We start from the raw sequence: 12,155 nt of genomic DNA on the forward strand, positions 1-12,155 counted from the left end.
AGCACAGAGAGTGGTGGATATTGTTTCCTTTTTCTTTTTTCCTCTGTTTTAATGTCAGAGTGAAGTTAGCATTTTATTTAATTTCCATTTTGATCAGAAACAACATGAATGTTTTTCCATTCACCAAGGATCATAGAAGCATTTCCCAAGGCTTGGAAGAATTTGAGAGAGGATATAGCCATGATCAGTGAGGGCATTACCTCTGCAAGGCGGGGGGTAGAATTAGAGTGATTTAGATGAATTATTAGATGAATTATATGAATTAGAATTCATATAGGCAATTACATTCAAAAATTGTCTTTGTATTTTCTCTCGCAATATAGTCAAAGAATATCAGGATCACACTATAATTTTTAGCCAAGTGTGACTACGTATGATTTACAATCATACCCCTGACATGTAAAATTTACAATGTCTCATTGATATGGTTGCATTTTCCCAATGGTAGCAATAGCCTATACTATGGGTGAGTTCTGTGTACTTCTTTGTTTTCCCCATCCAGGCTTCCTGTATTAAAAATCAGACTGAAGATATTAATGCAGACATATCATTTCTGTGAAATGAGCAATGAAGGTAAAATACCAGACTAGAAAAAAATCTCCTGCCTTGTACCAGTATCATCAGCTAAATGTCAAACAATGATGCAGCGTTTTAAAGAAGTTGTTTATGAAGGGAATGTCTGACGGAGCTGATCCTTACTACAGCCTGCATTGTATATTCGTTTTCTCACTTCATCGTCCTATTTCTTAGTCCAAGATGTGTTCTTATAGGAGTAATTTCCCACACTAAGCTAGATAACAATATCCATTAAAGCCTTTCTATAAATCTCTTAATTCCAGAGAACAGTGTTGCCCAAATAAAATTTTTATAACTTCTTTGTTTTCTAACAGGATAATGCAAGAATAATTCAACTAATTTCACTTTGGATACTCAGTTAAAAAGTAAATCTAAGTTCTGAAAGGGTGCCAGCATGAAAAATGTTAAGGATTTTCCCAGAATATTATGGCATCAAATGTTTAATAATTTAAAAGCTGTTGTGAGGGATTTTTTTTCCTATACCATTGGGATATAGAAAAACTCACATTCAGCACAAAGACTGAATATATGTGATCAGATCTGTCTTTTTTCTATCAGTTTCTTATGAGAGAATATGCATTTCCAGGCATTTACCTGGAAAACYGTGTAGGATGCCATGGAACAGAATGGTGACAACACCAACAACACAGCTTGTGTGCATGTGGGAGGAGAATAATATATAGTCATGGAAAAAGAAATGTGCTTAAGGAAAGAAGTACTGGAAGAAGTACTTTTTCTGGTAAAAAGAAAAAAAACATTATAGTCATTATGATTMAAGAGTTGAATTACTGAATGTTCTCCAATGACATACAATTGGTAACAGGAAATACATTACTATATGACGCATTAGATCACTGGAACTCACTGCGGCATGATACTATTGGGGAAAACAATTTAGCATGTTTCAACTAAACATTAGATCTCTGAGTRAATGTATCAATGAGAGTAATTTTTTATATTCTTTCTGTAAAAATGAAACAGCACTCATTTTCACTGGAAAAACTGGTGGTGTTCAAAAGATAATACCAGACTGGCTATGAGAAAGATTTATTCCTACTAATGCTTTGCATACATTGCTCATCATGTGTATCTTCAGGGTTATGTTAAGTGCCTAGAAGCAGCTAGTGTCTGATATATTAGATCAGCAGGAAATGGGACAGAGCCAGCCCGACTGCTTCTAAGCTCCATGGTGTAACGCACAAAGGTTATACCTACTTTCTGTAGGCCTCTGAACATTTAAAATACTCTTCTGCAGGTACACAGTGTAGTACCAGACCTGCCACAAGAATTCACAATGATTAATCCAAAATCTGTGTGCAAAAAATCCTAGTTTCAGCAAATCTTCCATTGATTTGAATGGAACCAAGATTTCATGCAGTGATTTTACCCCCTAACAATAGAATTTACTTACACTAGTGACAGAGAAAGTCTATTTATTTTAATTGTTATTTATGCAGCATCTCTAACAATGTAGGCAAAACTGATATTGCCATTCCAAGGGAAGAACAACATTTGCCACAGAAAGAGGGAGATCCAGGGAACAGGCAAACCTGGGAGACAGACTAGTGGAGACGGACTTGCTGTTCGCATTGTGACAGAGGGGTTGGGATGGGTAGTGGTGACAGTTCCTTCCTGCAGTGGTRAATACTACATCCAGACTCTTCTTTCAGGAGCAAAGTGTAATAGCTGGTCTGGCTTTCTAGGCAGTAGTACAGATAAAGTGGACATTAGGACTGTGGCTCTTTTGCTGTCCCCCCATACCTCGCTCTTTCCAGCAACTAGCTACTTTGAMTGACTGCCTACATTGCCTATTTCTAGCAATGGCTCTGTGGTATATTAAGAAGCTTGAATGAATAAAAACTTGGGAGAAAAGAAAAGGTGGAAAAAAGATAGAACATTAAAGGCCTGTATCCTCACACATATGTTAGAGTATGCTGGATCCAGAGACATTCCCTCTGTGGTCATAAGCTCTCAACAGCACAAACATCAGGTGTTCCCTTGTAACCCAAGCTGCAGCCAGTGTTGGCACTGCTTTTTCAGCCCTACTTTCCTCTAGCTGATATACTGCCAGGTAAAGGGGCTTGTTTGTAATACACCAGAGACCTTGATTCCACTCTTGAGATGCCCTTTGAATAAATCTATTTTAAGGGAGGCAAAAACGAAAACAAAGCAAAATCTATAGCACATCCCCTTCTAGAATTAAATGAATGTGTTTCCCTTGAAGGAGGGTTCCCATAAATATGAACAAAAAGAAGTCAGAAATCAGTTGAGGACTGCTTTTTTCTAAGGTTAAATCAAAAATAGATTTCTGATGTACTCTCCTCCAACATATTTATACTGTGAAGAGTCTGACGTGTAAAGCAAAACCATGCCATTGAGAAATAATTTTTCACTCACCCTTTGGTCAATGTTGCTATGCCAACGTCAGTTAACTTCATTCCTACACCTACAAGGCATCAAGGAAATAGAGAGCTTGCATTACATTAGCATTTCTAGGAATATCTTCAGATTTAAAAGAGTCACAGATAGAGATATTAAAATATTATTTAACAATTCATGCTTTTCATTTTAATTGTCACCATTTTGACAGAACATTTTAATGTATCTCAATTAAAAACAGGATGTTTGGGCTCTGTATCACTAAGAATTTCTAGAAGTCAGTGTCATAACACTAAGTTACAGAGAGGGAGGTGATAAATAGAGCATAATTTGTCTTCTGTGCTGGATAGTCACTGGGGGGATACATGCTGATGACCGCATTTTAAGAGAACATCCATAATCCTTGCATATGCATCTGCCATGAGATGGTATGGTTACTTACGGTTTTGTGGGTTTGTCTGCTTTGCAAACTTGAGCTACAATATATATCAATGAGAGACTGCTTTGCTAATCAACCTGATCAACCAACCTTGGATTTACTTTTGGAGTGAGAGATTCAAAAGTCTTCGTCAGTCAGTATTTCCCAAAACTTTTATTTTCTTTAACTTGACCCTTCATTCATTTTATAGGCAAAATCTAGTCCTGTAGCATGTGTTTTTTCTGTACAGAAAAATGATGGTCTCGGTACCATTTTTCCTTTGACAATACCCTAAGAAATCTCAACTAGGATGCCTGAAAAATGCAGCCTAGATACTCTAACAATAAGGTGATCAGAGAGGAATTATGTTTCTCCTCAACAGCCACAGAGGTATGTTGCCCTTTGTGGCAGCAATCATTATACAGGCTCAGATACCAGATCTGCTGTTGTGCTTCCCTCAGGCTAGCATTTTGCCATTTCTTCTCCCCTTTAATTATTTTAAGGGTCTTGTTTAGATGCTTTGTTGCTAGTTTTCCTGGCTTCTCATGTTAAAGGGTACAGGTTATTTTCTAACATTCCACCTTTCCTTAGAGATCTTAAAGCAGGCTCTGCCTTTCTTTATTTCAAATACATACACATATACTGTGTTGCATACAGCTCAGCATTTCTGCAGTGAGAAAGAGTCGCACCCGTAGGAGCATAAAGGCAGCAGTTAGTAAATGTGGGAAAGGCATTTCTTTACCCTTGTTCTTTTTTTTTGAGGAAACACATTTCTTCAAACACAGCCAGGACCCTAAGTGTGGAGCATTCCACTGTTGAGAGATTGTTGATGTGTGTTTAAATATAAGAAAAAGTGAAGGAGAAGGATGCTGTTAACAACTGAAGTCTCATTCACAAGGTGTTTAATTAACCTCTGGGAGGTGAGGCAAAAATCCTCTAGGCTTGACTCATTTACTAAGGGGACATTCGTGGAAGAACAGTTCTCCTGTTTAAGAGCATAAGATTTGTTTTTTTTTTTTTCATTTTTCAAAATGCTTTATTATAAGAACTTAAGCTAAGTAAGAATTTCCTTCCTCTGCTGTTTTATACAAACATTATACTATTGTATGGGCCAATAAATACTTGCCTCAGCTGCCAGAGTAGGCAATTAATTAATTTCTTTCTCTTCCCTAGGGATAACATGCATACCAAATAAACACAGTGCACTTATAAGAAACTAGAAAAGAAAATATCCTAACTCTCTCCTATCTTTTATTCTAACCTGCACCATGCTGTATAAAAAGAGCACACATCTGAATTGTTTAAAAATSTGTATTTGTATTGTTTCTCCATTCACTTAGCCAAAGGCACTTTCAAAGACCGGACTTCTGTGCTTGCATGAAACTGAGAAAGATTTCAATTAAAATAAAACTTACGTCCCCAATAAATATCTTGTCTATGGTTCCTCTGGCACTTTAATAGCTTAAACTACAATTTTAAGAATTATAAAAAGTTTTGTATAGCAGTTCATTTTTAATCTTGAGGGATGGTTTCCATGACACTAATCTTGCTATTGTAATGCAGTTGTATTGCTGTGATGCCTCTGAATCCCTTCACAGCCCTCTGCTCTTACTGTGGCAGCCACTGTTCGCTGGAAACTGCAGTTATGAGACTTTCTTGTTTGCATAACAGGTTCAGATTTCAGCGCTGCTTCTAACCTCTTGTTACTGAATGGCTAAAGCAGTCACAGTGATGATGGAGAGGGAATCACAGAGTGGCACAGCCATTTCCCAAACATGAGGTACAAGCTATGATGATACCAACTGTGGGAGGTTACAGCACTTTTATTTATTTATTTTTGTAATCCCTGTCTGCAATAGGGGGAACTAAACATATCTCAGATGCGGCCCTTTTATGTAAGGTTCTTCCTTTGGCCACAAGAACTATGCAGCTGAGACATGCGGGTTCCTTCTGCCCATAAGAAGGTAGAAGGAAATGTGAAGGAGGAAAGGACAGCAGGGAAAGCTGGAGCTTCAGAGGCTAGGAAGTGCTCAAAAAAATTTGCTAAGATCATTAGAGTTGCTAAAAATAAACTGTTTACGTTTACCAGAAACAATGTGGAGTAAATACAYGAAGAATTGACTTGTAAAAAATACAAGGTTTCAACCCGAGAGTTGAATGTGGTCTTAAGTCTGTAGATTAACCTACTGTAGGTAAAAATTATCTTCATGCAATAGATAAATGCATGCTAATGCATGATTTAAATCCTCTTTAGAGATATTAAGAATATAATAGACTCCATAGTATTTCGCTGTGTGACTCCTAGAACTGCTGGCAATGCCCAATAGGGGTCAGGTTGTATCTCTTGTGCTGCTAGAGAAGGTACTCAGTGCATTCACAAACTGAGAGGATGGGACCACTAGATTTTCATGCCCAAATACTCATTTCCTTTTCACCCTTGGTACGCTACAGCTTTTACCTAAAAGCTTGTATTGATGCTTGTAGATAAGGCACTTGAGTTTACACTTAGGCATCTAAATAGATGACCTGTTCAAATTACATAGAACATGTTGTTCCCAGATCAGGTTGTAATGTATAGTAATGATTTRGCCTTTTGCTGGGGACTGCTTTCTGGTGCATTTGGAAGACTCCTGAATTCCTGGTAAGACATCCAAGGATAAGACACAAAAGAACTCCTTGAGCATCCAGGGTGAGGGGCAAACAGTAGGTCAACTATCCAGATGAGGAATCAGTCACAAGGGATTCAGAAGTAACAAAAACTTTTCACAAGAGGTACAGCAATGGCCTGTATACAATGCTTCTGACACATGACTCAAGGTTCCTGAACCAACAGTTTCAAGTGATAGGGACATTTAGTGTAGCAATATGCAGATTTATCAGTTTGTGTACAAGATAAGCCACATGAGCATGGTGACACTGCCTCTGCARGCATCTCATGGGCAGAGCCAGCTCCTAGTGTCCACACCTACAGGCAGAGATGCCCTACCTGTGTTACCAGTTGYGGGCCACGGTATTGGTCTCCGTTTGGGGAAGACCTTTCCAAATACAGGGTTATAGAAGGTGCACATACAGCACGGCCAATAGGCCACAGAAAGCTGAGAATAACATTGCTATGGAACAAGTCTCTGGAAATTCTGCAGTTACTGGGACTGACTGCGGGTGGCTACCAGTCTGTATCACGGCAGAGCCATCTGATTGCCTCAATTCAGACAACTCACCTTGCAGGTCAGTGACGAGCAAGCTCCCATTGGTCTTCTCATACACCCAGTGCTGGAAGGTGCAACACTTCTGGCCAGCCTCTGAGTCTCTTCTCAGGAAACTGATTTCCTTGCCATCCTTGACAGAGTATTTCACAAATTCCCCAATCAGCTCCTCCTCCACTGTGGCATAGGGGATGTTATTTGCAGGGCGATGAACAAGAAAAATAGGAATGATCCTGAAATAAAGGGATAAAAACTCCTAAACCTCACTGAGCTCTGTCAATAAAGAAGTAAGAAAGAGACAGTCTGGCCATTGGTCTCAGAGACTGAATAAACAGTTACCAAGTCTAAACCAATCTGGGAGACATCCGAGTAGGACTCTGATCTTCTAGGTGCTCTAGAAGATGATCACATTCTGTTTTATGTTTTATTTCTTTGTATTATTTAGTCAGGTCTAAACTTACAATTTTCAGAGTGTAATTTCTAACACTGTCCTAATATGTCCCAAAACCTAAACTCTGCACAATACAAGATGCCTGCTCATTTTGGAGTTTAAACTGCTCATGGTTTTAACTGCTCAGTTGGACTCACCTTTCAGAGGTTTTAGGCACCTGCAAATTCTATCCACTGCAGAAAAAGCTTTGCCCAAGACCAGTGTAAATGGAAGATTTCTTAGAATAGACTTCTAAAACCTGACACATCCAAAATTAGCAAACAGTTTTATAATGAAAATACAAAGCAACTATTTTGCCAAGCAGTAAAAGGAAACAAGAATGTCTTTGGAGAGATCATAAGGTTCTCAGGACAAAGTGGCTCAAGGGAAGATCTGGAATCTGAAGATTCTTGGACTTTGACAAAGTTTGGATCCAGGTCAGAAGACTTCAACTAATTCTGAATGAAATTTTCAGGAAACTGCAAACTGGAAAAAAAATCACCTAATTTTATTCACTTAAAAATTGAGCTAGTTTAGTCAGAAAGACTTGCAAGTTTTCTAGGAATCTAGACTAGGTCCATTTATAGGTAAAGATGCACCATGCCAAAAACTCGTATCCAAAAAAAAAAGAAAAAAAAAAAAAAAAAGTGTGTTTGGAGTTCCCAGAGAGGAAGACTAAATGTGAAGTGAGAATGACAACAGTCTGGAAGGAAGTACCTGTCCCACTGGTAACATGAACTTCTTGATTAACAGAACTCTTGTTGACTGGAAAGCAGTGTGCTGCCTTGCCAACAGTCTCCTGCTCCTGCTTACACTGGAATAACTCAGCATTCTCACCAGGCAGCACTGATACTACAATATAAATTTCCCAAATTAAAACCTTAGACGTAATAATGAAAGGAGAAATGTGACATCAGTGTGCATGCAAGTGAAATTAAATACTGCTTTGAGATAATGTCATTTGGAAGTCTTTTTGTCAGCTGGAGTTTGTCACAGAACATTACCATATTTTATCAGCTAGCTCACAAAAGCTCCTGGCACTGCCTCAGAACAAATGGGAGAAATGACTGTCATCAGTTTTATATGAAACAGGTTTCTAGTTACTTCTTTCCTTGCAAACAGCCTTATCTCTTACAGCAATACTGCCAAAGGGGTGCTATAATTACTGCCAGAAATACATTTACACCAGAGAAGCGGGATTCTGGAAATAGCAGAGTCATGAATGAACGGAGGTGCTGTACATACATCTAAAGGGGGTCGAGAAGATTTAGTCGTGGGGCAGAGACCCACACATAACCAGAATACTCCCTTATAAGTCTTCTAGTCCTATTCCACAGTCAAGCTTTATTGACATTATTAATCTGTTCATGATTAGGATATTTTACCATTACTGTCCCAGTTCAATTGGTACAAATGGCCTTTGTACTGGTAGAGCTTTTCTAAGTAACAATCAGCTCGAGACTAGGTACTTGTCTACTACTAAACTAACCTGCTCACTCAAAGGATGATATCACCTTAGCTCTACCAGTATCCTTAAAATTATCGGCTTATATTAGCAGACATGGCTTTGTTACCTTCACATTTATAAACACTGAAAGGAAAAAAAGTGGGCCACTGGTTAACGAAAGTGTTAGTTGTGCTCCATGGTGAAAATACAATAATAACCTTAASGCCACAGAATCCCTCTGTCTCCCTTCCAGTCCTTTATAAATGTCTAGCTGCCATGACAGTGACTGTTACAGTGCTTTCTCTTTCCTTTTCTTACCTTTCTCATACAATCAAAAATGAGCAGATAGCCYAGGGCTGCAGCCTTAAAATTAGCATGAGAATGTGGAGGACCTTTCTCTTGCTCAGGAAAGCCTCTCTATTTCTCTTATAAAATGTTGTAAGCAATACACCTTCCTTTAAATACAAATTTGCTCTGACAAGGGCTGGGTAGAAGAAAGCAATCCAGCCTTGAAGTTTTGCAATTAAAAAGCAACACAAAACATGCATATGCATGCCCTCTCTTCTCTTCCCAGGCTGCTGTCTTCCAGCCAGTTGTTTCAAATAATGCAACCAGATCTGAAGTTTCCATGTGTCTGCTCTTTGCACCAGACGTCTAGCTTCTGCAGTGTGTGTGTATGCTCTCCTATCAAAATTAGAGGTTATATCCTGTACGTACAGAAATTTCTCAAATAGAAATTTTGCCACAAGCAACATAATTCCAGAAGGAAGTCTGACTTCCACAGATATTTACCTAGAAGAATTTACCACTAGTTCTAGTTCTAAAAAGGTTTCTTTAAGGAAACATTCCAGAGGTTGATTTTAAGTGCTGCTGACGTGACTTATTTGGAAAACCTTTGTAAGTGTCAGCATAGAATTAGTAGAGCCACAAGGTTTTTGCCCACATTTTACTGCAGAATTACAAAAAACTCTCACTGAAAAACGTATGAAGTACGGTTTTGAAAATACAATACCAGTTAGAATCCTTATGTGGGAACTCTTTTTTTTCCTCTGATGAACCTCCTGTCACCAAACTGACAATTTTATCTAAGTGCTGCAAAGAAAATAAAGCAGCCATACTGAGCATGCATACAGCACACAAAATACCCAAATGGAATCACTCCAGCCTTCCTCTTCCATTCTGGTGTTGTGTGAAACAGCTGCTACTGTGAATGACATGGATATAAATTCTCCTAATTAGTAAAGAGGGAAAGATATAGTGCAGATATCAAAATCGCATGCTGTATTTGATTAGCAAAAGCTTAGCTTTTTGCAGTTTGAGTCAAGGCATTAAAATGTCCTGTGGATAGGGTCTCCAGGACAACTAACTAGAATTTTCTATGGAGGCTGCTGAGAACAGTTACTTCTAACTTTTTTTTTCAGTGATTCAGTGCAGCTGAGAAGATCTTGCGTCATCTAGAAGGAGAGGCAGATTTAGTCTGCTGTCAAGCATGTAGGTCTTATCCTTGAAGCAAGGTAGGCGGAATTTCAATCATCCTTTGCAAATTCAACTCTACATGGTAGCCTGACACCAGAACAGCAAATCCTTTGAAAAAGATCTCTTACTAAACCCTCAAGGTGTCATTTCCCAGCCTCAGGGGCAGAGATGAGTCTATACTCAGCTATTTGCCTGATGCACCCGTATGCGAGAAATGGAAAACTTCTGATATGAAATAAAACAATTCATCTTTTGAAAAATCCAGAACCAGAGCCAAGCTTTCTGGCTTAAGCTCTCTTTGCTTAGAAAATCTGCCTAAGAAGTGATTCATACAAGCTTTAGAATGATATCTCTCAAGATTTTATTTTTACTGGGAAGTTGAAAGGCTTGGCTTATCACCTAGTGTTATTAGGTGATACTACTGGTATCACATACTGGTGTTACTTTATTAATATGAGTAATTTACTCTCAATGTAGATCAAAATCAGGGCTTTCGCTCTTACATCTCTGCTACTTACTCTTTACTCCTTTTTCTCTTTTTCTAATATGAATGGAATTGATCTTGCCATCTTGATACCTGATATTATTTTGATTATGCCTCCTTTGTATCACTGTTCTTAGGATCCTTCCTCTCTAGAGGTCACTCCTAGCAGTCAGCAGGCAGGTGTGCCAAGGATAACATATACATATATGTGTGTGTGTGTGTGTGTGTGTGTTTGCGTACATATACTCACTCTGGTACTTCTCCAAAGCCTTCCAAAGGTTCAGCCTCTGCAGCATATATCTTCGCATACTCTCTTGCAGTATTTTGGATATAGCATTCCTACATTACAAACAGATATGCCTATGGAATATTACTCAAAACATTTAATGGATCAGCTGTTTGAACATTTGAAAAACAGCTTTTCCCCCAAACTCTTGTTTGAAGAGGACAGGGAAACCTTACCTGCAGTGCTAGTTTGTAATTCTTTTGAACTAGATCATCCTTGCTCTTGGTCCCATACATGATAGCACTGTGCACTTTGAGAACGCAGGGGTGGCCAGGACTAAACACCGGCACCAGGCCTTGCATCACTTTGCTGCGGAATGCTTTCCGGTGCATGCCTTCCCCAAAGTGAAGCTCTTCTGTAGCAATTATTCCATGCAGGTTCCCACCAAAATAGCTATCACTGATGAAATCTTCTCTGAACATGAGCTGCATGAATTCAATTTCTTCTAGACCTAAAACACAATGCCACTTTGTTCTGCACCATCCTTCTGCAGTCAGCAGGGAAAGGGGTGCACATGGGAAGAGAAACGGATCTCTGCATTGAGGATTAACGAACAAGCTCTCAGGAAATGGAACACACAGCTTCACGTGTGTTAGGATAGTGCTGGGATTCTGCCCCCTTGATGTWGCTTGTTTTCTGTATTGTCTAAAGTCAGCATGGAGAAAGGGGGCAGTTCACGTTCATAAGCAGAGAATACAGAAGGTATCAGAAAAACTGGAGGAAAAAGTCACAAAAGCTGTTCTAAAACCTACTAATACAATTGTAAACTGGCGCTTCACAGAAATGTGAAGCAAGTCAAGCTGCCTGAGAACTAAAGAGGAATTGAGGGAATACAGAGATCCTTCCAACTCTGTGTTTCGGTAAAGGCAGAGACAGTAATAAAGCTAATGTGCAGCAGTGTATGTAGCTATGAATCTAAAAGTAAAATACAGCTCTGTGACCAATTTGCACAAGTTAATTTCAGAAAGCTTCTCTGAAATTAGCCTGGCTTTTCAGAAAAGCCTGAAGAAAGAAGGGTATTGCTGATACACCCAGAGCTTGTTTTAGCTTTCAGCTTGGAGCTTTTTCAGGGAGGGATTCTGCCAACATGCATTTTTAAAGGCAGTCAGCTGAGGTCCTGGTCCTTACTCAGTGCTACCATAATGAAAACCTCCCTCTCGCAGTACAAACCACATTCACTAGACTAGCTCCAGTGCTGCAGACTTGCATGTTAAAGTGTTTATCTCTTTTCAATCTGGCAAGCACCAGTTTAAGAACAGATTCATTAGAAAAGGCAGAAAAAAGAGGAAGATTTTTATTTTGTATGTGGTTTTGAATCAGAACTACGTTTTTATAAATTACCATGCCAAATTCATTCATAGAGCAACTGTATGAATTTGACTGATCTTTAAATTCTGGATAATTTTGTATGGTAATCTTTTTCTAATCTCCCTATGTGGATTTTGAATGTACCACT

The 12,155-nt window shown here is 38.8% G+C and overlaps 1 protein-coding gene across 2 annotated transcripts in view; it reads right to left on the bottom strand.

Annotated features, from left to right (window-relative positions):
* ALPK2 (alpha kinase 2) overlaps window positions 1–12,155 on the bottom strand; it is a 55,193-nt gene that overhangs the window by 18,614 nt on the left and 24,424 nt on the right. For both annotated transcript variants that reach the window (XM_085300185.1, XM_085300184.1), the window contains exons 6-9: window positions 10,876–11,150; window positions 10,664–10,752; window positions 6,592–6,809; window positions 2,974–3,022 (exon numbers count right to left, since the gene is read on the bottom strand). In XM_085300185.1, coding sequence (XP_085156311.1) covers window positions 2,974–3,022; window positions 6,592–6,809; window positions 10,664–10,752; window positions 10,876–11,150 — 631 coding nt within the window. The remainder of the gene's footprint in view (window positions 1–2,973; window positions 3,023–6,591; window positions 6,810–10,663; window positions 10,753–10,875; window positions 11,151–12,155) is intronic.

Source organism: Rhea americana, unplaced genomic scaffold (assembly GCF_003343005.1).
Source record: "Rhea americana isolate MKP2758 unplaced genomic scaffold, rheAme1 scaffold_161, whole genome shotgun sequence".
NCBI classification, from domain to species: domain Eukaryota; kingdom Metazoa; phylum Chordata; class Aves; order Rheiformes; family Rheidae; genus Rhea; species Rhea americana.